Raw genomic sequence first — 26,573 nt, 5'->3', positions numbered from 1 at the left:
TGAACAAAGGCAGCCAATAAATGGTTAAAATGAAGCAGAAAGCCAGTGAAATGAAACTGTCACGAAATGGCAGCGAAATGAAAAAGAAGAACAACAACAAAGCAAATAATAACTTGCATGACCAACCAAAAAATTTGTTTATGACTTTTTATATACATATATACGTATATATGTTTGTATATATGTTTTCAACGTGTATGTATCATGTGTTTAGTCATTATAGAAAAAACCAAATGACGTGTCTTTGTATGTGTAACGCGTCATTAGAAACGGCAGCTAAATAAATCAGTATAGCAACTTGCTATACGCGACGTATGTGTAATTTTAGCTGCCTTTTGTTTACGTTACATGTTATTAGTTTCACTGTATTGATTTTAAAATTCAAGCCGCTATTTTTATTTATTTAATTAAATTTGCTAACTGCCGTAACTAATGTGCAACAATTACACACACACGCACATATACATCGACATATAGACAGACAGACAGTTACATATGTATATGTCGATTAAAAATTGTAAACTCAAATCAAAAATATGTGTGTGTATGTTATAGAAACTATTTAATTTTATATACGCACATTTAAAAGTATTAACTACACTAAATAAGAGAAATTAATTAAATAAATGAAACATTTAGAGCGCCCGCATATTGAGCAGTTAATACAAATGATTAAAGCAAATTTACGATTTACGAAATACGAGAGCTGATTTACGATTTATGATAAATATTTGTATGTGTGTGTATGTTTATGTATATGTATTAAATATATATAGTTTAATAATATAACTCACGCTAAAGCTATTACTACGAAGTCCAGCCAATTCCATGCATCTCTAAGATACGTAAACGGGCATAAAATGAAACCTCGTGCCATCACTTTAACAGCTGATTCAAATGTGTAGATTCCGGTGAATATCACCCTAAAAACGAATTGAATTTTTTTTTTGTTTTTTTTTTTTTTGCTTTTTTGATTGTCTTTAAGCTTTAGCTGTTTGCTTGCAGTTTAGCTGTTCATTTTATATAAAATTTAATACTTTTTGCTGCCTGTCAAAGTTTGTTTCTTAATAAAATATTATAAATAAAAACACAAACAAAAAGAAACATACAAAATACCAATGGTACTGCGCTTCGCTTAAAAGTATGCTATAGTTTTTGTGACGCACTTAAATACACTTAAAGTTAACTTAGTTCATAGCTTAGCCCTGCCTCTGTTTAAAATAGCTTTGACTCACTTGTGCTAAGTAAAGTTCTAACTTAATATGCATATTAGTATATGTTTGTGTGAGAGAGACAGAAAGAGAAAGAGAGAGAGAGAGAGAGAGACTCATGTGGGACTCGCTGACAGATCAAAGCTTTGGCATAATTGTTAAGTGCCTGCCGTTTTGATTACTTGAGATACAATGCGAGGCTATGTAAGCTCACGTGCCTCGTGCCAATTGTCAATGTCAATAATGGTTAATACTTGATAATGATGATGATGATGCTGCTGCTGCTGCTGTTGGCTCGTTGTGGGCGTCTGATCAATAGAACGACCTTCGACTTAGGTAGCTGCAGCTCTTCTATGCGGTTAGTCATTTGACTGATTTACAATTGACAGACAGACGGACGAACACACGCACACACACACACACACACACACACACACACACACAGTTGTATAGACAGTTAGACACATGTAACTGTAGCTGCAACTAGTTCGTGGCTGTTGTGCTGTGGCTCTGAGCTAAGCGTTGCGTTTGACCTAGGCCCCAATGCCTGTGAAGGACACTCGAGCTATGTTTTAATTGCAGGTATTATGTCTTACTTAGAATCATAAGAGCTGCCTACGCACACACACACGCAATAATACAGACGAGCCACATACATTGATGCTGCTGGCAACTGCTTAGAGCCATAGATAGAAACCATAGACAATCAACACACACACATACACTCAATCTACGCTTTGTGTGTGAGTGCATGCACACATACATGCATGTAAGTGCCTCAAGTTATGCGACAGCAGCTGTGCCATTTTTTATTTCCCAACTTGGCAACGAAACGAAGCTAAACATGTAGACCAAGATGTAACATCAGCCAACGCAGCAGCGTCGACTGTATACACACACACACACACACACATAAGTACATAACTGCTGTACATAGACACACGTCGATTTGTTAGGGTGCACAATTCTGATACCAAATCTGCGACAATAACTTTGATATCAGCTAAAAAAATGACGTAACTCTTTTCACTTTAGTTGCTTTTGCTTGATTGCCTTGAAGCAATTTGCTCGTTAGAAATTTTCGATGATTTTGTGCTACATTACGAATATTACAGAGTCTCTATGTACACATGATGTATGTCTATGTATGGCTGCACTAGCTATGTATGGGTTTCATTATAAACAGCGCAAGAGCTAACGAGAGAGAGAGAGAGAGAGAGAGCGGCGAGTGAGTCTTTGAAGCCAAGAGGGTGTCCTATATGTATTTGATATATTCTAAGGCAAATACTATATACGCTATAGCTATTATATAGGCAAGTATACAATGACTATTTATAATTAATTAGCTACAAAATACATACATATGTAAGCTTTACATTAATGCTGAATCCTTAACTAAATGAAATAAATGTAACTAAGATTTTGCTTTTAAAAACTATGCTATATATTTTACATTTGTGTTTTACATATGAGCTCTATAGTATATAATTTATATTATGATTTGTCTATGATTGCTACTGGAATTTACAGGGTCTAAGATTTTACTTATTTAAATACTTAACCTACTTACATATACATATACTAATACGATGATATTGCTACTTAATAATCGGCACTATCGTTAACGTTTATAGTTTTTTAAATGTTTTCGAATTCAACTGATTGATTTATACGAAACGTGAACAAACCAAAACCAAATGACCTGCTTAAAGTGCCAGTAAATTGCATTTAATTTTACATATAAAGTATGTTAATTATTTGAAAGGTAGCGCCCAGTTACTAACGAAAATGCGTTTCGATTAAACAAATAGAAAGAGAGAGATAGAGAGCTGAAAAATTTACAAATAATGAGACATGTTTGTTTCTAAGCAATTTACTCAAAAGCCTTTAAATTTAGCATTAACATTTTATTGACAATGATATTTTGATGTTTAATATACAAGCTCAGCTCAACAAGTTTGCTCTGGCATACAAAAGCTGTTGAGCAGTTGGGAGCTGATGAGTTTCAACTACTAAACGATCGTTACAAAAAATACAACTTGTAGTTGTCTTTAATTTTTTGTGTTTTTTTTTCCTGGCAAGCGCTTGAAAATGGAATTCAAAATTGCTTATTATACTTTTTTTTTCTTTGGTTTGTTGTTGTTTGGCAGTTTGAATTGTTTTTACGTTTGGCTCGATTATAAATTATAGTTAAAACAAATTGTATGTCAAACCTAAATACACGTCTGCATAAATATCGAAAAAGTTACATTTAATATAAATAGTAGTATTACGTAAATAGTTGATTATATAGCATATATAGTTACGTATACATATAGTTTGTTTTTTTTTTTTTTTTAAATATATATATATACTTTTTTTTTCTTGACATAAAAACCAAAGAAAATTACGTAATAAAATTGAAAATTGAGAAATCAAAAACTGTAAATTAAACTCGTAATTATTGATCGGTAGTTAAGCCTCGCTCTAAGTTTAACTAGCAGTACAGTACTTACTCAGTGGACTCGACTGTGGGCGTTGTCGGCATTATCATCAATATGCAGTTCACGAGAATGGTGGTAATGATAAATAACGAAAATAATGGATGCACTAAAATGTAAATGGCCACACGACGTATCGGATTGAATGGATCGAGCAGCCACATTGCTTTTGATGCAGAAAAGCGAAAAATATCTTTTCCCTTGCTTACAACTACAAATGTCTGGAATAAGATAAAATGTGGGTTAAGTTGCTTGCAAATTTAAACATTTTTCATCTGCTGCTTCTGCTGCTGCTGCTGCTGGCTGCTTACCAGTATATTGCTGTAAAAGGGATCGATATCCTCGAGAGGAGTGGAGGCCAATTCCGGCGGGAAGCTGCCCTGCAATCGAACAGGTATTGGCACACCCTGTTCAAGTGTAGGATCCGGTTGTGGACCTTCATCCTCGTCCTCGTCATCATATCGGATCTGTTTTGATTGGTTGTGGTTTTGGTTTTTTTTTTTTTTTTAGAATACAGAGAACAAAATATGTGTGCGCACAATTATATTAGCACATGTGTTATATTGCCAAACTATAAACTATAAACACTCGTGTACACAAGAGTTATGGGCATGTCCATTCATGTTCATAAGTAGCAAATATGGTATATTAAATAGTTAGTTTAGTGGTTAAGTAAGTATATAAATAAATTATAAACAATTTTGCACTTGTAAGCACTTTGAAATGAAAATTAAATCGCCCACTGTGGGCGCACAAATTTAGGCATAGACATAGGCGTCTATGTGTGTGTGTGTGACAAGTAGAAAGCGGAAGAAGAAGAAGTAGTTTGTTGGGCGTGTAGTTTTCGTTTTCATAATTAAGTTTAGCTTGTGGCGCTTGGAAAAACACAAACATACACTTAGCTACATTTACACACACACACATACGTATATATGTATGTATGTATATAGCTATAGTTAGTACCAATTTCGCGTGGTCCAATAGTTGCGCTTATTTTCAATTATTCAACAGAAAGCGAAGTAAAAAGTAAAATTGAAATAAAATTCGTAACGTGTAGGGCATGCAATAAGTTCGAACAGTGTTGGTAAGTGCGGCTTAGTACAACTTAATATATATATAATATACTATTTACAGTTGCCTTGGACAGACACAGCTACTGTAACGGTTTCTGCGTTATAAGCAAGCATAATTCATTATTTATATGCTCTAAACTGCTTGAGTTTGAATTGGAACATTGCTGTGCCTTTTGCGCTTATCGATTAAAGGCACACACACACACACACACACACACACATACATACAGACACATACACAGTGACATATATAAATGTATGTATAACTAGCATTGTGTGTAGTTTTTACTTTCCATAGACATGGACATGGACATGCAATGCCAACAGCAAAAAGAAAGAAAGCAAACTAAGGCAAAAAGTCGAACGTCATGAATTTTTGTTCGAGTTACTATATACACAGTACACACACACAAGCACAAACACACACGTACACATATAAGTAGGTAATATGTATGTACGTGTGCATTGTATATAGAATACGGCGCTAAAAATTCCATAACAGTTTGCTTGCTTGCTTGTTTGCTTGGCGTGACAATTAGAATGTGTGTGTGTGTGTGTGTGTGTGTGTGTGTGCGTTGACGCAATTGCGCCAACAAATGGGAACAGGAGCTAAAGCCGTAGGGGAGTTGCTGTCGCAGTCTATGACAGGCTCGCTCGCTGGCCTTTTAAGCAGACCAAGTCAAGTCTATATTTAAACTAATAAAAGGCAAACCGCAACACTAAGCATCACAGAGCGTGAAACAGAGCCGGAGACAGCAACAGCGACAGCGACAGCGAAAGACAGAGAGAGAGAGAGAGAGAGAGAGAGTGTCACCGGACACAGCTGCTGCTTGCCTTGTGTGCGTTTGTATTTGTTACTTTTATGACGCATGCAGTACGCCGAAACCATAAACTGAACTGCGACTGTCGAAGACGTAGCTGTATTAGAAATATAATAACATGCTTCATAAATAAAAATACTAGTCTAAGCACACAAACACACACGAGCGCACACGCAGCACAAAAAAAAAAAAATGATTAACAACATTATTAATTGCTAGCAACCAAGCATAATTCTCACTAAATTCAAACAACAAGCAGCTACAAATTATAAGCAAATCTATGTGCCTGCTCATCTATGCAAATGCTTAGCTTAGCTTAGACGTTTAGCTAATAATGCGCAGCTTGTTTGATTTTCATTTTGATTTGCTGCTGATGTGAGCCTAAAAGTATGCCAAGTTTATTGTTAATTTGTAGCTGCGCATTAGCTTCGATTTATTGCCGAAGTATTAGCTACTAAATAGTTCTTGTCGTCATCATAGTCATTGGGCCAGTGCCACTTACTCACATTACGTTTACCCACTTACTGAGCTTTGCCAGCGCCACGATGAGTCATAAAAAAATTAAGGTTTGATGCTTCTACCAATATATACATAGCTGTATATGCATACGCCATATTCATATACATAGTAAGTAAAAACAGTTTTGTTCTCTGTACGCTGAGAGCGGCAATGCTAAATTTGTTAGACTCTTATATAAAATTTTGCAATTGCACGCACGTGTAAATCATCAGACATCTGCATAGTATGGTCAAAAGAAACAAAACCCTAAGCACTGACTTGAAACTAAAATTTACGAGCACATACACATATATATCGATATATATACACATACAATAATTTATAGTAAAATATATGCTTGGGCATAACAGCAATTAATACACGCACGCACACACACACACGCACGCACACATACATACAATATTGATAACAAAACTTGATTAAGTGTACGTATACTTGATAATTGTATAGAGTATGTTGCAAATGTTAAGTGTAAGTTGTATAAAGAGTGACAAAATTGAAGCACTGAGAGAGCTGCAAGCATTGCAAATAGTAATTAATTCTTTTTTATTTTTTATTAATTTTATATTTATATATTTTATCATATTTGCTTGCAGCGCTCTTTATTTTGCAGCGCATTGATGTATGCAACAAAAAAAAGGCAAGTGTAAGCAGCTTGTTTGAGCTCAGCTTGAGCTTAGCGGCAGCAGTTTGTTTGGTATAACCAGCTGGGAGTAGCCACTGCAGCTTGGTAAAAATTAAGTAAGTGTTGTTAGGTTTGAAGCTGCACTTTTGTGCTATTTAACATTAGAGTTAGCTATTTGCAAAGCATAAATCAAATAAATAGCAGGTAGCTAATATACGGACAGTTTGGTTTAGTGTTGCACCAAATTTTGTACAGTTAAATATTACTTTGTAACGAGAGAGCCTTAAATATACCAATATATATTACGTTTACGTATAAAGCGAAATATTTTAAAGTAAAATTCGAAAATAAAAATTAATAATGAAACCACAAATAATGTACATAAATTTGGCAATTGATTAACAACAACAAAAAAATGCTTAAAGTAAATTAAAAAGTTTTTTGTCTGTTTTGGTTTTGCTTTGGTGATGTGCGTGTTTCTTTTGTAGGGTTGTTGTTGTTTTTTTTTTCCTTATTGTGTTTAGACTAAGTTCTGTGGAAAATCTTACTTCTTTTTGTTTTTTCTTGCGACCATATTGCGGCTGAAAGAAGATTTGGTTTTTTTTGGTTTTTTTGTTTTAGGTTTTAGGGCATTTTGTTCAAAATTCAAGGTTAAGGAAAGTTTGATGTTTTTTTTTAGTTTAGCGAAATGCAAGCGCCGAATTCAATGCAATCATCATTATTATATTCAGTTTATTGTTTATTATTTATATGTATATTTTTTTTAGTTTTTTTCCAGACAGCAGCGCGCAAAAAGTTACGTTGGGAGCATCAAAAGTAGAGAGAAAGTTATAAATAAAAATGGAAAAAAGGACACAAAAAAAAGTAGAAAATATATATGTATATATATATAGAGAAACGATCAGCATTCTTCATGTTTGTAATACATAAGAAATATATGTTCTTATATTGTTTTGAATTATTATTATTATTACTATTACTCCTAGTACTAGGTAATCGTGAGCTGTGTATCGTTTACAATTTTGATGTGACAGACACGAGTGAACAGTTTTGGAAATGAATGGACAGAGTACAAATGGACAGATGGACAGATGGACAGATGGAAAGATATAGAGTAGTAGTAGAGCTAATTCAATTAGCAGCTAGTGCGATGATCTGAAAATTGTTACTCATGTTATTGCTAATTGAACTTCGAGAGCTTGCGGTGCGCGTATGAGTTGGTTGTAGTTTAATCAAGATTGATTATAATACAGAGAGCTTTGTGTATGAATGTTGGGACACAATGTGCTCGATTAGTGTCAACACTGCGTATGCGTAATAAACGCTGTGTAGCATTTAGCTTGACATCAATTGCGTCTTTGTATATTCCCACTACAGTACTAGTACTATATGATTAAATTTATAATTATTACTTTTATTGATTATAGGTGGTTAGTAACGAGTATATATTTAATCGAATTGATTGATTGTACATTTACTTTATTAACATGAGTCGCAGCTACGCGTGTCTACATATGTCCAAATTTAAGTTTAAAGGTCTGTTGGTATTAGTTTTGGCGCTTGATTGTGGGTTGGGGGAGCTTCAGCTTTTAGTAATTTGTATTTACATAACGATTAGCAATGAACTTGAACGTAGTAGCCCTGCGGACATTGGGCACAAAGAGTTGATGTTGTGATAAATGATAAAATGAGCTCAACAAAACAAGAAACAAAAAGTATTAACAACAAAAATTGTAAAAACAAATTATACAAAAAAAAAAAACAAAACGCATATAGCGCGTAAATAACAAAATCATAGTTACACGCGGAAAATTGTTTAAGATATACGAATATATAGATATATATACACGATTAAAACACATTACGAAGCCAATAGTGAAAATACACATTTCTTACTTTCAATTAAAAACAATGAGACAAACAAACAAACAAACTACAACGTTTATGACAGGGGGAGTTATTTTGCTTACGAATGGGAGGGGAAGTTATGTTAGTTACGGAAAATACAAATACATACAAAAAGTACGACAACAATAAAAATAAAAGTCAATACATTTACTTGGTTACAGTTTGTTTTTGAATTTTGTACAAATCAAGATAACAAGATAATGAAAACAATTGGCATGGACAAAGAAAGTTTTTCTTTTTCTTTTTCTTTTTTTTTTTTTTTGTGTAACACATGAACACAGAGTGTGAACTATTTTTGTATGAATATAGTACTACGGAAATGGGCTTACAATGGAAAGACTCTCGCAAACAATAGAGGGGGAGACAGAGAGAGAGAGAGAGACCACAGATAGAGAGTGCGTAGAAAGCTATTGAAATGAACCGAAAGTTACGTCCCGCATAGTTTATATAATTTATGTATACAGCAATGAGCATATGACAGAGACAGAAACATAGACAAATAGTGATAGAGAGACAAATAGTTAAAGCAAAGTTAGGTAGGCACAAGTGAATTAAATTTTCAGCCTTTGCTACATTTACACTTGAGCATTAATGAGCTATTTATTGGAATTAGTTTTGAAGAAGAAGAAGAAGAAGCATGGCATCGTACATATGTATGATATGAATATGTATACTCGATGTATGTTTGGAATGACAGCTAGTTAAAGCTTGATTAGCTTAGCATGGTTCATTAGGTGGGGACAATCAGTTTTCAGTACAGCAAATGCTCGCTTAAGTAGTGATGGCAAAAAATATGCATTAATCGATTATAATAATTGAAACCGCGCGATTATTAATTGCAATTAATCGAAGAAAAAAGAAAATAGTCGATTAATCAATAATAATAATTTATTACTAAACTTATCGTGCCCGTTGCTTTAATTGTGTTATGACGCGATTATTTTGTAGCATAATCGATAAATGGTTCAATTAATCCAGGCCCATTTTGCTTTACAATTAAATCCTTAATTAAATGAAAATAATCGATTAATGTGTATCATATGATTAATCGTGCCATCACTAGTCTTAAGTGCTGCCAATATTGTTTTAAGTTTTTTGCAATTTTGATATGCGAGCATTTACTGTCTGAAGTATTAGCTGGGTCAGGGGCGGGGGGGGGGCTTCACAAATATACATATGTAGTTTAAGTTAGTAGCAAATAGTATTAGTGTAGACTTAAGTATTAGCATTAGTTGGAGTATTTATACACATAGTTAGGTATGGCATATATATAGACGTTAAAGCACGAACAAAAGCGCACATTAGCGTTGCCACGCTAATCGATATACACTTATCGATAAACGTAAACATACAGATTGAATGGTTTAATATACATATAGATTAGGGTATTTTAATAATTTAATTTGTAAGTAACATTAAAAAAAAAAAAAATACTCGCATTAATTACAACACTCAGCTAGAAATAATTACCACCTCTCCCTCGGCTCTCTTTCTTTCCAGCTCCTTCTGCTTTTCATGTTCAGCGGCAATGCGTTGTTCGATTTGCACCAATGATTCGCGGGTAAAGGGACGGAACAAACTGCGTTCTTCCTCAGATATCGAGTCGGAATCTTCTGTCATTGTCTATGCGGCCAACGATGAGAGCCTTAGATTTCCAAGGCCTGCAAAGGTAAACACACTCACACAGCTATAAAGACAACAGCAATTAGTTTAGCATACTGCATACTCACATGAGGCACATGGATGTCGCCTGCTACATTAAAGCTACAACTATATCCGAGGCGCCATGTTCGATTAGCGCCCGCCGCTTAGCACGATGCTGCAATTAGATGAAAGAAGCAGACAAGTATTTCTATAATTATTTGTAATATAAACTGTGTGTAAATTGCTTAAAATTGCTTAAATTGCTTTTGCTACAACTTAAGTTGCAATCAAAGCCCAATGCTTTGAACTTATAAATGGCATATCAACATACATTTGGTGGTATCGGCAAAAATTAGTCAAAGTGTAATTATAATGTGCGCATAATTGAATGCCAATTGCAGCTTGTCAAGCGGCAGGACATATTTATTATTAGGCAGGCAATTGCAATACAAAATCCAATTGTGTATTAAATATTTATTGCACATTTAATTTGTGTGTTTGTGTCTTATATAAGCAGCCATCGCTAAGGTCAAAGCACTCTTGTGCACAAGATTACACACACACACACACACACACACACATGCACGCAGCAGCAAAGTAGGTCAGCTCGATATTTCGGCGTATTTTTTATATACAAGTTAATATACAAATAAAAAACAATGCGCTTGCATATAAATTGATATAGCACAGTATATAGAGTACATGTGCAGCTGAGTTTGCATCTGTGTATGTGTGTGTGTGTGTGTGTGGTTTCATTCACAGCTCATGCATAGTCTGAATATATGACACGCAGCTCAAATGTATGCTACAATTATTGTAATTCAATAATTGTTAACATTTAAATCATTTATACATGTCTATATACTTGTGTACATAAGCAGCGCGTCGCATGTTGTTGATCAATGAGCATATGTATGCATATACTTGTGTACATATGTACTGCGCTTATATAGCGGAGTAGCAATCATCAAGGAGAGTTACAAACTGAGCGCGAGCATGAGCGTGAGTGTGTGTGTGTGTTTTTTTTCACGCTTGCGCTGAGAGAAACTTGTACTGTACACAGTTGTAGAATCTTAAATTTAAGACGTTACTATTATTTTCATATACATTGCTATGTACTTTACACTTTCTGCTGCTAACTGACGCATGTTTTTTAGCCACTGAAGCGTTGGCCGTTGGCCATTGCCCGTTTGCCCTCCAAAATACAAGCAATACATGTGTTTGTGGCATGACTGTGTGTGTGTGTCCATTTGTTTAGAAGCATTCATTAGTGACATAATTATGGGCACACAATTAGTTTAGGCTGCTAATACAAACGACCAATAATTTGATATAAACTTTATGTAACTCCAAAGTGCTTTGCATGTATAGATAGCTATGTGTATGTGTGTGCAATTGTGTGTGTAATATTACCACAACTTACCGTTAATCGATGTCAATCGATGAAGTTGTGCCTTTGCCGCTGCTGCTGCTGCTGCTTAAGTTTGCTGTTTATTGTAAGTTTTACTTTGTAGTTTGTTTACGTTTGCTTTTGGCTTCCTTGCTATTGTGTTTGCGTTTGCTTGATGGTTTGTGTTGCACAAGTTTGATGTTTGTTAACTATTATTGTTGTTGTTTATATTGCACACATTCACACACATTAAGCGGCACCAAAGGCTGACGACACGGCGAGTTTGCAATAACAAAAACTATTAAGCTTCGGTTTTGTAATTTCTTTGGGCAATGCGTACGGCCGTTTTAAGGAATTTTTGTGTTTTTTTTTTTGTTTTAAATTTTGTTTCTTGTTTTATTGTTGTATTTTATTTTTTGGTTCCCAGCGCTGCTGCTGCTAAAGAAGACTTTATGCAATTAATTATGTTTTAACCGGCGTGCTAAATTTTTTAAACATATTTTTTAAACACCATAAAAAAATGAAAGAAAAGTTTGCTGCGGCCTTTTTTTTTGTTTATGTTTATGCAATGTAAAACAGGGCCGAGTATACATTTTAGCGAAGCATCCCGCGCACATTAGAAAAACACAAAACACAAGACCGAAATTCAAAGAAAATCGAGAGGCACACAAACAAAATCGAGAGCGACAGAGAGCCTGCGTGAGAGAGCGCCACAGCAAAAGCGCTGCGAAATTAAATGTATTTTCTTTTTGCTGTGCGCTGCTCAACAAAATGGCAGCAGCAGCAGCAGTTGCTAAATATTTTTTTATATATATAAATTTTTTTTTTGTATTCAAAGCGAAGCGAATTCGCTGCAAACACACACAGCGAGAGAGCGAGCAGTTCACTCTCTCTCTCTCTCTCTCTCAGCTGTGCGCCACTCGTTCACACACACACACACACACATTTATATGAGTTTACTGTAACAGGGACACTTTGCTGCCAGCTGGTAAACCGTTCGCTCGCTATGGGCCCAACACTCGTTGTCAACAAAAGTTTTGTTGTGCTATTTTGACGCTATCGCGCGCTCTTCGCCGCAAGTCTTTGCCATTTGGCTTTAATTTGACTTCTTCTTATGCTATTTTTAGGTCAACTAAATTTCATGCTACTCGCCGTTTGCGCTGTACTCGCTGCGGCCCAATAACCGCAACAACAACAACAAATAAATTGGTCAAAAGTGGTTACCACTCATCACTGCTGGGCAACTAACGCGTTACTTTTAAAAATAGCATACAGCCTTTTAAGCGCCAATTATTGTCGTTTAAAATTTATTGAATTTACATCAAGTCGCCCACAGTGCACAGTACAGTACCAAAGTTTACAGTACCAAGTTTAGCTAACTATGTTAATGGCAAATTAAACAAGCAAATTTAAATTCATGCGCATTTTTCAACTCAACTGTGTAATTTAAAAATTTTAGTTTAACTCTGCGTGTGTTTCCCTGTATATTGACCACATATTTATGTATGCATTTGGGTTGCAGACCCTTTTAGCCATTCTGTTCACATTCCATGGCACGTACATATGTATTTAATAATTTATTTATGCGGCATTTACGTTATGTAAATATCCAAGCGCCGCAACAACAGCAGTTAAATAAGAAAACCAATTGAATAGCAACAATCAACTTGTGACAATAGACAAGAAATTGTGCGCTTTTCTAGGCTGGGGGGGGGTTGCTACAAAAGTAAACTTCTGGGTCGCTGCTGCTGCTGCTGTTGTTGTTGGCCATAAGTTGTGGGCAAACAAATGAGCACATGCAGCTGCTTTTTTTTCTACGCTGGAGTTGCGACTTGAAGGCTTGAAGTTGTTAGTATTTAGAGCTGAGTTCGAGCCTGTTATATAAGCCAAGTTAAAGCAACTAGCGCAAGCTAATCGAGAGCTAAGCAACGTTGCGACTATTTACTCATTAGAAACTGTCATTAACTTTATTGACTTTGCTGGCAATTAGCTTAGCTTAGCGCTTTAACATACACGCGAATCTATATACATGTGTGTGCTAGTGTGTGTGTGTGTGTGTGTCGACAGTTTGTCGCCTCAATAAAAATAAAACACACACACATGCGTATGAGCAGCTATACATGTGAATTAAGCGCTCGTGCTTAGCTTAGCACATGCAAAAATCTGCTATATAGTGAATATAGCATGGGCAGGCATACAAGTGCCAGTTAGAGCTACAATTAACTCTCAAATGCACAACAGGCAACAACAACAAAATCACAATTATATTGCAGCATTGAAAAACAGTTAATTAAGTTTTAATGCAGGTGTCAGTTGCACTTAGTTTTAGGCTTAACTAGAAATCAAGAGACAATAACTAGTCGTTCGAGTAATTGAAAGAGAATACGAGTCAAACTGTTAACTGCTAAATGTTAGCTGCTAAGTCTATGACACGCAACTTCGAACTTCGGCATTGCACAATTTTCAACAACAACAACTAAGACTAAGCAGGCAATTTGTGCCTGGCTTTGCCTTTGCCTGACGCGTACTTAAACTCAGCAAATGTCCTCGTCCTCAACTAGGCAGTCATGTCCCTGTCCCTGTCCCTGTCCCTGTCCCAGCAGTCGGCACCAGCCCAATAGTCTTCAGTCTCTTGTACCTGTTTCCTTTGCCTTGCCTTGTCGTTTTCGTTTGCTGCTGTTCGGCTCTCTTTTATTTTATTTTCTTTTTTTTTTGCGCACAACACGAAACGCGATATGGCACACGCGCGTGCTGCGATGCCAGCGGCGTTGGGTTTTCAAGGGGTTTGCTTTGCTACTACTGCTACTGCTATTGCTATTGCTGCAGTTGTATGTGTGTGTGTGTGTGTGTGTGTGTAATTCGTGGAACTAACTTGGCCAGTTAGCGAGGCGCCAGCACTGCCAGCCAAACTGACGGCCTGCCCGACTGACTGAATGACTGACTGACTGACTGACTGGCCAACCACCCACCCAGTCCATTGCTTTTTAGACACAACTGTTCGTATTTCATTGCTGAATTGTGTGTGTTTTTTTTATATATTTTATATTTTTTGGTGCTGAGCTAAGTTAACAGCACAGCTGTTGTCCTGCTCGTCCCGCTAGGCAAGCACAAAGAGTGTGCGCGCCTTTGAAAGGGACATGTCAGGCATACAAACATGCATATGCATATAATTTGTATGTGTGTGTGTGTGTGTGTGGCAACACAACAACAATAAGCTAAAGACCAAGTCAAGTCACGAAAAATCGAAAGTTCATACATACAAACATACAAAAAAAAAAGCAAGCACTCCAAACGCATTAACACACACACACACAGACACGAACATGCGTGCGCGTGTTGTAAGCGTAAGTAAAAAAAATAGGAAAGAAATAGAAATTTGCTTGCCTACTTAGGCTGGCATTTCAAACGAATTGCAAGTTATGCATTCCGCATTCCGCATTTCGGCCTGCGTAACACGCACACACACACACACACACACACACACACACATAACAGAGACTTGCAAACGTATACGCAACCATATCAAGTATACGCCACGTTTTACATATGTATGTGAGCACGTCAACCGAAAAATTGCTATGCACATGGATTTCTTTAATTTTTTTCTTTTTCTGCTGCTGCTTTTGTCTTTCAAACTTTTGTTGTCTGCTTTACGCACATGATTTTTTTTTATATATATTTACATATACACACACATATAATGTATATGGTTTTATTCAGTTTCGTTGGCATCATTAACTTTTGTTTAATTGTAACACTTTAACAAAAATTCCCAAAAAAAAAAGCGAAAAAAAAACATGAAAAAAAATTTTTAGCTTGGCTAACAATAACAGTGAAAAGAACATGAAAGCTTATGTAAAACATTTTTGTTGCCTGCGCACTGGGGTTTGCCTTAATAAAAAAAAATATATACACATACATACATATATACATAAGCAAATACATATATATATAGCAAAATATATGCGGGCACAACACAAATTTTTGTGCACTTTGCTATGAAATTTCTTTGGGTTTTATTTTATGCTTTTCTTCTTTTTTAATTTTAGCTAATACATTTAAATGCTGCGGCTCGTTATTTGTTTATTAATTAATTTATATTGTTTCATTGCATTTTAGCTGTTTCTTTATGTTTTATTGCTTTTTAGCTTGTTCTTATTTTTTTCTCTTTTCTTTTTGTGGATTTTTTTAAATATAGCAGCTTGAACAGTATTTTTGGTTACCCGTAATCCGTTCGCCTCCGTGGTTCACTGAAACTGTCAGCTGCCGCATCGCGTGTGCGTTTCCAGAGTGCGACTTTCGTTGAGTCGAGCCATTCGGCTTGCAGACATGCTTCGTGCTTTATGCCTTTCGTCGGCTTCGGCTTCGGCTTTGTGCCAGTTACGTTTGCTTCTGTTTCTGTTTCTGTTGTTGCTGTTGCTGTTGCTGTTGCTGGTGCTGGTGCTGGGGCTGGTTGTTGTCGCCACTTTTTGCCATGCGGCAGAGAGCAGAGCGACGCCACTCGGTCATTGGGACAGGCCCAGGATACGAAGCAAGCGCACACACACACACACACACACAGAGGCAAAGCACTTAGCTAAGGCGAGCTGGCGGGGCAAGCGAACGAACGCGCGGGCAGACGAAGTTAAAGAAAATGTAGAAAATGTGCTGCATACGTCAGGGCGCAAACACAAACAGCAGCTGCCTAACTTTGCCTTTCTATGCTTTATTCACATTTTTGCTTTTGATTTTGACTTTGCTACAGCTCACCATGTGCTGCTTAGTCAGGTGCGCCTGCACCTGCATTAGTCCGCCCACAAAAATAACTTAGCGGCAATACTTATTCCCAAAACTATTAATAAATACTGCTGATAAATGTGAGAAATGTCACTTAAGCTACAACTGTCAACAATTAAGTGGCACATTATAATATTTCTGAACGAAAGTTCAACAAATTTCAACAATTTGCGCTTAATTTTTTGTATTATAGCTGCAAATAAATAAATATATGGCCATTATTTTGAACAAAAATAATTGTAAAAGAATTATGAACATTTTTGAATTGAATTAACATAAACTGTTCTAAATATAACAGAGAGCATACAAAGAACGTTTAGTTTTTACTGTAGGAAGTTATTGAATGATTTTCAGTTTCAATGCTACAGCGAATTGCAAGCGATATGCGCTGAACTAAGCACTGGCGTTGAAAATGTAGCCAACAGTAATTGTAAGTGCGGCCAAATTGCAGGCAATAACAGCACCAACAGCAAATATTATTAACAGGCAACAAGCAACAAGCAACAAGCAACAACAACAACAACAAACTGCTGCAGCAACTTGCCCCAAAAACAGCCACGTTGTTGCCACGCCCACACTATTAGGCACGCAATGCGTGTTGGACATAAAATACGTATACGTAGACGAGAGTGTGTGTGTGTGAGTGACAATAACGTACATACTGTGGCTAAAGCGGCTGCTGATGATGTCAGCGTACGAGGCAAAGACACTCGTATAAATCGCTAATACAAACACACACACACACACAGACACACACACACACATGTGTTGCAACAGCAAGCGGCTACAAAATCGCACGTTCGTCCTCGTAGTGTCCTCGAACATATACACACGCATACAGCGACAGTTGTATGTGTGTATGCTATACATTCTTTTTTTCTTTACATATTTATTTACTGTTGTTGTTGTTGTTGTTGTTGTTGTTGCTGTTGTTGCTGCCTTTTTGTTCATTCCACTTTGCGGCCATTGCGGTTGCTGCTGCTGCTGTTGTTGTTGTTGATTTGATGTTGGCCAAGAGTAAAAAGGCGCTCATTTCATGAATGAACAATGACGACATTCTGACAGCGGCAACTCTGCGCTAGCTACATATAGAATATATACTATATAGAGATATATATGTTATGCATCGCTATCTATGCTGCATCATATTGCATCAAATGCAACTAAATTTCCGCACCTCACAATGGCTGCCTCAACATTTCAACTTTTGCAGCAAGCAGCAAAGTTGATAACTTTAAATTGCACTTTATTTACATTTAATTGTGCATTATGTAAACTAAATGCGTAATGCAGCTGACGATTGATAAAAAATGCATGCATACAATATGCAAATTAACCCATGATTGATACACATTGTGTATTCAATTCAATTTCGATTCAATTAAAACAAAGTTAAGCAGAAATGTGATAATCTTTTAAGTGTGCATATAATCACTAAATATGATTTTCCATTGAACTTTATAATTCACTTATGTGTATACAAAGTTTATAAATAAGTGTGTGCACTAAAGTTGGGTTAGGGTGACCTCTAAGCTGCAGCTAAGGGCTCAACGCAGTGAAGGCAAAACTGTATTAACATAACCTTACATTATTCAAATGTTAGCCCCCCTACAACGCTGATTACCTTTCACTTGCTGCTTGCTGTGTGTGTGTGTGTGTGTGTGTGTGTGTGTGTGTGTGTGGATGTGAGCGGCGGAAGCCACCTTGAGGTTTGGGCTCTAACTTTCTATACTATATAGAATTCTGGTTTTATAGGTACGCACGCCGTGCCTTAAGTATTTATACATGATTTGTTGTTGTACTGTGGCGATTTAACGCTAATTTGCCGTCTGCAGCGTTTCATTTTTGCCGTAAAATTAAAAAAAAGGAAGCAGCCTAAATAAATTTATACGGCCAGTTTAAAGCGGTGCCTACTGAAATTAAATAGCTTGCAAGATCATATTAAAATTTTTCATTGGCATGTGTAGTGAAATTGCAACATTTCCTAATAACATATATACTACTATATCTTATATTATTATAATATTCTATATATATATATATATATATATATATATATAGTTATGAATTGCTGCATTGAGACTCAAGCTTCATAATATTTGGCTATTCAATGAAATACTAAATATTTTATTTAAGCAACTACGTCATGTATATTATCAATACGATAAAGCCACCCGCCAGTACAAGCCTCGCTCATACCCCACCACACACTTTGCCTTTTGACTTTTGGACTCGCAGCCAATTACCATTGAGCCATTTTGGAGCTTTTTGCATTTTGGTTTCGTGTTTCAATGCGTTGCTCTGGCAACGAAACTACAACTACAACTACAACTAGAATGTGAGTGTGAGTGTGAGTGTGAACGTTGTTGAATGTGAACGACGGCGACGTTCATGTGCATGAAGCACGCGATTAAAGTCCACAAAAGCATTTTGGCCAATGGTAAATGCTAGGCATAGTATGTCAAAGCGACTGTAGCTGTATGTGTCTGTGTGTGTGTGTGGCACAAATAGGCGAAAATAAATCTAAAAAAAAAAAATCATATTTTGTGGCATTTGTAAAGCCAAACGCTTTGCTTACTCTCAATCGCCGCGCAGTCAATTTACGAGCTTGGGCTAAATATCCATGTAGGCGCCACTCTGTGTGCCCTCAAACGCGGCATGCAACATGTGCCAGTGCAGCTGCACCAAAAGACAAGTGGCGCAGCGTGGCTATTGCAATGTCGGTGGGGGGGGAGGGAGGGGTATATATTATAGGTTAAATATACGACACGCGATTTTGCTCAACTGCTGCATGCAGTTGACTGATTTTTTTCAAATGTACTTTTTTGTTCTTGGCAGCCCTTAAAAATGGAGCACAACATGCAAAACTGTTTACGGCATGTGTGTGTGTGTGTGTGTGTGTTTGACTACTGCTGCCATTTACTTCATTGTTTTTCTTTTCATACACTTGGCATAACATTAAAAGGCATACTTAAATTTTATAATTGTTGATATTCCAACATTATAAACTTATGCTTATATTATAATATATTATTATATATGCCTGCATGTGTAAGCCGCAGTATGCAAATCAGTTTAATAGTAAAAAGCTTCGCTGCAATCAAAGCAGCAACTTCAAATTTGTATGGCAAAGGGCATTTCAAAGTCAATTACTCTCTACTGCTTTGCTTTTTGTAGCTTATTTATTCCCACTTACCATCTACATATTTCGCATAAGCATACATTTGATTGCTGGCAGCGCTGATATCAATATATTGATACCAATTATGCATTTCACATATTAATGTTTCACTTTAAGCGAATTTGAGACTTCACACATACATACATATATAAGTATCAGTCGATTTTAATTGCGCTACGTGTTATTGGCGAGACACACAAAAATAATTATCCGCGTTCTCTTGCGTGATGCTTTTTACAAACCTCACGTGTTACTGAAGAGAGCATCGCTCTCTTTCGTTTCGTATACTCTCGATCGCCAGCGCTGCGCCATGGTTTAGACGGCAGCTAAAGCGTCGCTGCTCAGTTGCTGAGAGAACGCTCAATGCTCTTGGTAGGTTTTGCTTTGACTAGAGATAAAAAATAAGCATAAAAGGAAGGCTAACAAAACATCCTCTCAGCTAAGCAGAGTTCTCACAGTATGGAATTAAATCGTTCTTTTTTGAATAATAGCTTAATTGTTGATTTTTAGAATAGTTTGATAAATACATATGTGTCTAGTAGTATTATAGAATTTAATGCAATAAAAATTAAATTTCCAAAAAAAAGCTTTATTCAATGAAGAGTCAAGTGCATCGACTTCAAAATTGCATTATCATAAAAGTATTTGAGTAATTAATTTATAACAAAACAATAGTGGTCATTTGACCTAAATGGCAGTGCAACGCTTCAATTCGAATTAAAGCCCAGTTAATTACTCGTTGTCTCTTACATATACACGCAAACAATTACACGCACGATTTTCATTTTATATTTAACTTTTTGTTGGCGGCCATTGCTTTTTAACAAACATGATGGCGTCATGATGCGCTGATAACAGTGACAATAGCCTAAAAAAGCTGAAATGTGCTCAAAAATTTATGAAAACGTCAAACAGAATATTAAGAATGTACTTATGTATGTACTTTATGCTATGTACATATGTGCATAAGTAGTTTATAACTAATACACGCAATCGCCATTTGATGCGTGTGTAGTATGTGTACGTGCGTGTGTGTGAAAATTGGCCGCCAGCGTTGTGTTGATGACATCATCAGCATATAACGACGCAGACAGCAAAGCGCCAAATACAACTTAGTGACATGCCAGAGTTGCCAAGTGTAACAGTTAACCCATATACATATGTATATGTAAATGCCAATGTATGTGTCTATGTCTGTGTGGCCCCATTACAAAACTAGCCCATAGTACCACGCACTATGGGTCACTGGAGCACTCTTTGTGGCAGCAATTAAGAAACTTATAATTATTTAATTTGCATACAAACTAAACTTATAGGCAGATATTATGTTTGCCTAGATCCAAGTAATTTATCATATTGCAATGAGCTGTGGAAATGGCAGCAACAGCTGACCTTCAGCTCTGCTAACTTAACATTGGGCAGTGCTGTTAACAATTCTGTTGCGATTTATTATATTATATGTATATGTATATAATAATATTTAAAGCGCTACCAGTCAAAGTTTTTGATAGTAAGAAGAAAAATGCATTTAAATATGTTTTCTTTTTATGGATTTGTTTATGTATATATATCGTACAAAAGGTTCAAACAACAAAAAAATATATATATGATGTATATATATTTTGTTAAGAATTTGTTAATTATGTTGTAATATTTGAATAGTTGCTTTTATACTTGTTGTTGCTGTTGGTTTTGTTAGCTTTACGGCTTTAAGGATGCAAGCTCGCATATCGAGCATTTTATTGCGAATTGGAATATGAATCTATATAATTTTGTAAGTAGTTTCTATTCGCTCATTATTCTTTAGTTTCTCCGAGCATTTTTGTTAATTGGTTTTGCTAATTTATTAAATTGTATAGAAATTGTTGCATTTGTTAATTTTATTAATTGCTATTCTTTTTATTGTATGCATATAGCTTTAGTTCTTTTGCGCTCTCAATTTGTTTTTCTATGTTTTATGTATGCATGTATGTATATATGGATGTACAATATATAATATTAAGGTTTTGTGGTTGTTGTTTGCTAATTTGTAAGTTAACTTCTACTTTGCTTTGTATAAATTCTTGTGTTTTAATTATGTATATTTTCGATTTTCATTTTTTTGAGTTTTTATTTGTTTTGTTTTTTTTTTTTGTTTTAATTCTCATTTCTTCACGGGCGTCATTTAAAATGCATATCAAAGTTCTTAATTATAGACTCTCGAATAGAATTAGTTTTTATCTGTTAATAAATTTAAATTTAAACTTTACGTTGCTTGCGTACTGGATGAGTTTCATTTATATAAATGTTTTTAAATACAAATTGTAGTTTGCTTTTGTTGCTGTTTCTGTCTCTTTCTCCTTGAACGTTAACTATGTATAGCTTTGACTTGACTTTTAGTGTTTGTTTATAGCTAAAATTATAGAAATTGTATCTTTATTTTATTTATATATATGTATATATATATATATATATATATATATATAGCTATGCGTGCATCAAGTGCGTCTTTAAACGCCATGCTTAATATCTTCTGTTATGATTTGCATTTATTTTTAATTAGGTTTTATGTTACAAAATTATGAAAAAAAAAACATAATATAATTATTAAGATAATGTGTGTTGTTTTGTAATTCACTTTGTATTTTTATATGGATCTCAGTAAGCGTCGGAGTTACTCCATATTCCAGATTATACTCTTTTCTCTTCGAAGCGTGGGCAACATAAACAATATGCTGGCTAACACGCACACAAACACGACACAACACGAACACGATACAGGCTAACAAGTTCAGTCTATACATGTATGTATGTATTTTACTATTATCTAAAAATCATGGAAAAATTAATAATGGAAGAGTTGTGGAACCGTATTATTTAAAAATAAAAAAGATCTGGCGAACATAAAGTTTCTTATGTAAGATTTTAGACTTTATTTTTTTTTTTTTTTTTGTAATTTACATCGCTTGCGCTTGAATATTTCATTATTTTTGTAAAGCCAAACGCCGCCAGCACGTAAAATGCAAATTTAGAATCAACAAAAAATTGTGTATTTAATTTTTAAAAATATATAATTACAACAAAACAATTAAAAAAAAACTCTGGTCTCTATATATATGGTAAATGGTTCGACATTTGTTTCGTTTGAAAATTACATAATATATGCCTGTGGTTCAGGTTTCTAGGTATATAAAAAGGTTTTTATTTTTTTTTCGATTCGTATAATACGTACGTAGTTGCTGCTTTTCTTTTTTTTTTTTACTGGATTTTGTATTTAGAATTTAACATTTTATTTATTAGTTATTATTTTTTAGCTAGTATATGAATTGTATAAACTGTATGCTTGCCTGCTACGCTAAACGCTTGTCAAATTTAAGTCGTTTGTTGTTTTTTTTTTACCTTTTTAAACATGTTTTTGCTTTGTTTTTTAGTTTTTTTTGCTTAATTGGTAGTACTTTTTTGTGGTTGGTTGATTACTTAACTTAGAAGCAACGTGCATATACATATAGATTACGTATAATTGTAATCAATTGTATATGCACGGTGCTAACTTTACCTCTGCTTATACACTAACATTTAAAGACTTTTCATTGTTGTTGCTGCTGTGTTGTTGTTGTTGTGTTGTAGTTATTGTTGTTGTTATTATTGATGTTGTTGTAGAGCTGCGTCTACGAAAGATTATTTGTGTCGTTCTTGTTATTTGTTAAGTTGATTCCGTTTGCATTGGCTAACAGAGGACAGCCAAGCCTTGTATATATGTATAAGTTTGTGTGTGTGTGTGTGTTTCTGTTATGTATGCATAGTACATAGCGTAGTTATTAATTTTGTTTATGTTTTGTTATTTGCTTTCACTGCGCCGCATTTCTCTCAAACTCCATTGAAATATGCTTGTATATATATGCCTACCGCTCTCCTTCTGCTCCGCCACAAGAAAATATCGAAATATCATTATTTTAGGCATACACACACATGACCAACACACCAGTCCATTCATCCATCCAAACCGAGTGGGAGAGAGAGAGAGAGAGATAGATAGAGAGAGAGTGAGAGAGTAAGAAAGAAACACCTAATTATCGCCGTTGAGTTCTTCATTAGGTTCTGGCTCCTTAATCTTCTCTTCACGTGGCTTGGCATTTCCAAAAATGGATGCCGATTGTTTGGTTTCAGCCACCGCATTAATAGGCGCCGCAATAGTTCTAGGCTTCAACTGCAGTCGTGGTCGTTCCGTATCATCTAAAACAACAACAGATGTTGAAAAACATTTTATATACAAATATGTATATTAAATAAATACCGATGGCGCCAATTCCCACGGCCGTTGGGCGTTCATTATGCTGGTTGGGATTGTAGTGAGTGCGCTCACGGTCACGATGCCGACTGAAATTGTTGTAACGATCTCCATCGCGCGACTGATTGCCATAGCTGCCCTCTCGTTGTCCACGATTGTCACGTTCTTGATTCCGATCGAATCGATCATCATTATTAAAGTTACCATAACGTCCGCGATTCGCGGGACGATCTGTAATTGTACACAATGTATTTAATTAATAAACAGACTACTAACGAAAGTGACTATTAAATGCGACCTATATTACACTACAAAACGAACCAGCTAAAAGAAAAAAATTGGAATAACATGCTGACTAAGTTAGGTTATACTTTGAAGCGTGCTAAACTAAGCTATATATTGTTGTTATGTTAAATACAATAAATTAAGCAAATTTATAGTAAATATTAGAGTTGGGAATCCTTTATCAATGTAATAGCATCATCGTTCATTTAGTTATATTATTCATTTGTTCATAAACAATTCTGGTTAATATCGTTAGTAGTTCAAAGTTAAGAGAAGTTTTTTTAGTTTCTCATTTCATTCTGATCATTCATCGTTCATTAGCCAACGGTAATTTTACTCAATTGTTTAGTTACATGTGTTATTATCGTATCATTAATGAACGTTGAACTAAACTTGGTCACAATTCTAGTAAATAAATATATGGTTAGCGCCCTTTATCAAATTATAAATATTGTAGCATAGCCTATAAGTTCTTTAACAAGCAGTAGCAAATATTAAATTTTTAACAGGCAAAAACGACCACGCAAACAGCAGCGACTGTTTTTTTTTTTTTTGGTTTTTTTTTGTATTTTGTTGTTGCTCAGCTTGAGAATTGTTGTTGTTGTTTGTTGGTCAGCAACTACTTGGGATGCGTCTACGTGTTGATTTTTTTTTGTAGATTTTTGGGTTTGCACTTGAAAATGCTTTACCATTGTATCCTCTATTCATGCCGGAGACGGCGCCGCCACGACTTCTATCATTGTGACCACCATAACTATCATTGTACGAACCTCTACTATCGCCGCGATTACCAGAGCCGCCACCGGCTTCGCGAACACCGCCGCCGTTACCAGGACCGCCGCGGCTATATGATTGACTGATGCCACCTTGACGCGGAGGACCACGCTTTTGGAAGCCATCACGGCCACCATCGCGAGTCATGCCCCCACCATTACCCCCACCGCCAATACCGCCGCCGGGGCTAAAAGAAAAACATCAACAGTTAAATAATCTTGTACTATATACATATATTTTATACTTACCGATCATTTTTCCTCCGATCAGCAATATCTATTCGCAGCGGTGCTGAAAGGTCGTCCAACTTAATGCGACCATCACACTCCAATGCACGTTCCAGATTGTCCAACGTCTCGAACTCTACATAGCAGAAGCCTTTGAATTGATCCGTTTCTCGGTCCTTAACCAATCGCACATTCTTAACTTCAAAGTCTTGGAATATTTTGATGACATCGCCTTGAACAAGACCTTGCGGCAAGTTGCCTACATAGGCAATAAAGGGCGGTTCCGTGGGCATCTGCTTCACATGCCGTTCGCCCCCGAATCCACCTCTGTAAAAGTTATCATTTTGAATTAGTTGGCGAGTTAACAACAATTTAAACCCGATTCACAAACGTCAACAATATTAACAGCGTGTTTTATTAACGTGAGAGGTGAGAGCCAACATTGTGCAGTAACAAAAACAAAAAGAAGTGCGCGCGCTTTTATTTATTGCCGGGAACAACATTAATTTGTTTTGAATTTTGCGGCTTCATATTTTTGTTAGCTATTTTAAGTACGTTGAGGGCGGCGCTGCGTACCGCTAACGTTAGCGTTGACAGCGGCAGCGCAGCAAATTGACAAAAAAAAAAAAAAAATAGCTAAGAAAATGAAAAGAAAAAAATAAGAACGCACACTTGCGCGAAAACACACACACACACACACTAGCATGCACGCTTGCACGTATGTATGTATACATACATATACGCATGCCTTCTTTTTGTGAGTTGACGTATTTGAGTAGTGTGTGTGTGTGTGTGTCAAGTTGCCTTTTGGTCAAGTTGCCTTTTGGTTAAAACCGCGTGCATTATTATTCACACCGACATGTTTGACACATTTACACTTTGCGGCGCGGACGCGTTAAACGCACTTTTAACTTTTGTACAACTTTTTGGCTTGCTGGCCTACACGTTTGTTGAATTATTTAATAATATTTACCTAGCGTGTTCATAACCACCTCTTCCAGCCATGTTTTATTTTTTTCAAATGAGCGAATTCGCTGCAATCCGCAGACTAACTACTAAAAGTTTTCGCCGCCGTGCCGCCCGCCAGTGTGTACACATCTAAAATTTAGCGGCGCCACATAAAATACACCCAGCTATTTGTCAACATATCAATGTTTATTGCTGCCTCTTAATTATACTAACAACAAATTTATATTTTAATCTTTGTTTTAGATAGAGCTAATATACAATCTTTTGTATAACATACCGGCATAACTACAGCCAGAAGCAGCACTCAACCAATTCGCCGCATAGCAATTACTCAACACTGTCAAGATAAGCATTGTTTTTGCCAATGTTTCACATGAAAGCACTTATTAATAAATCAAAATTAATACGTCGCATGCAATCTAC

The 26,573-nt window shown here is 35.8% G+C and overlaps 2 protein-coding genes across 52 annotated transcripts in view; both read right to left on the bottom strand.

The window, feature by feature from the left end:
• The window catches only part of LOC108605487 (sodium channel protein para), a 49,429-nt gene extending 37,320 nt beyond the window's left edge, over positions 1-12,109 (bottom strand). For 31 of the 50 annotated variants that reach the window (XM_017995183.2, XM_017995192.2, XM_017995211.2 and 28 more), the window contains exons 1-7: positions 11,705-12,109; positions 10,368-10,456; positions 10,108-10,298; positions 7,278-7,310; positions 4,003-4,158; positions 3,707-3,912; positions 795-923 (exon numbers count right to left, since the gene is read on the bottom strand). In XM_017995183.2, the coding sequence (XP_017850672.1) occupies positions 795-923; positions 3,707-3,912; positions 4,003-4,158; positions 7,278-7,310; positions 10,108-10,257 (674 nt within the window). In that variant the 5' untranslated portion in view covers positions 10,258-10,298; positions 10,368-10,456; positions 11,705-12,109. The remainder of the gene's footprint in view (positions 1-794; positions 924-3,706; positions 3,913-4,002; positions 4,159-7,277; positions 7,311-10,107; positions 10,299-10,367; positions 10,457-11,704) is intronic. The other 19 variants (XM_017995188.2, XM_017995187.2, XM_017995209.2 and 16 more) reach the window with 3 other exon arrangements.
• A 10,804-nt stretch (positions 12,110-22,913) lies between these two features.
• LOC108606906 (eukaryotic translation initiation factor 4H) lies at positions 22,914-26,242 on the bottom strand. Of its 2 annotated transcripts, none has more exons than XM_017997441.2 (5): positions 26,155-26,242; positions 25,203-25,508; positions 24,870-25,141; positions 23,902-24,126; positions 22,914-23,840 (listed from the first exon to the last, which is right to left on the bottom strand). In XM_017997441.2, exons 1-5 carry the CDS (start codon positions 26,184-26,186, stop codon positions 23,674-23,676), a joined length of 1,002 nt encoding a protein of 333 aa, XP_017852930.1. In that variant the 5' UTR covers positions 26,187-26,242; the 3' UTR covers positions 22,914-23,673. The 2 variants fall into 2 exon arrangements, with proteins under 2 accessions (XP_017852930.1, XP_017852931.1); XM_017997442.2 differs by having other exon boundaries at positions 24,951-25,141.
• Positions 26,243-26,573: the final 331 nt, after the last annotated feature.

This window comes from Drosophila busckii, chromosome X (assembly GCF_011750605.1).
Source record: "Drosophila busckii strain San Diego stock center, stock number 13000-0081.31 chromosome X, ASM1175060v1, whole genome shotgun sequence".
NCBI lineage: Eukaryota > Metazoa > Arthropoda > Insecta > Diptera > Drosophilidae > Drosophila > Drosophila busckii.
This window is presented reverse-complemented; position numbering and strand designations above follow the sequence as displayed.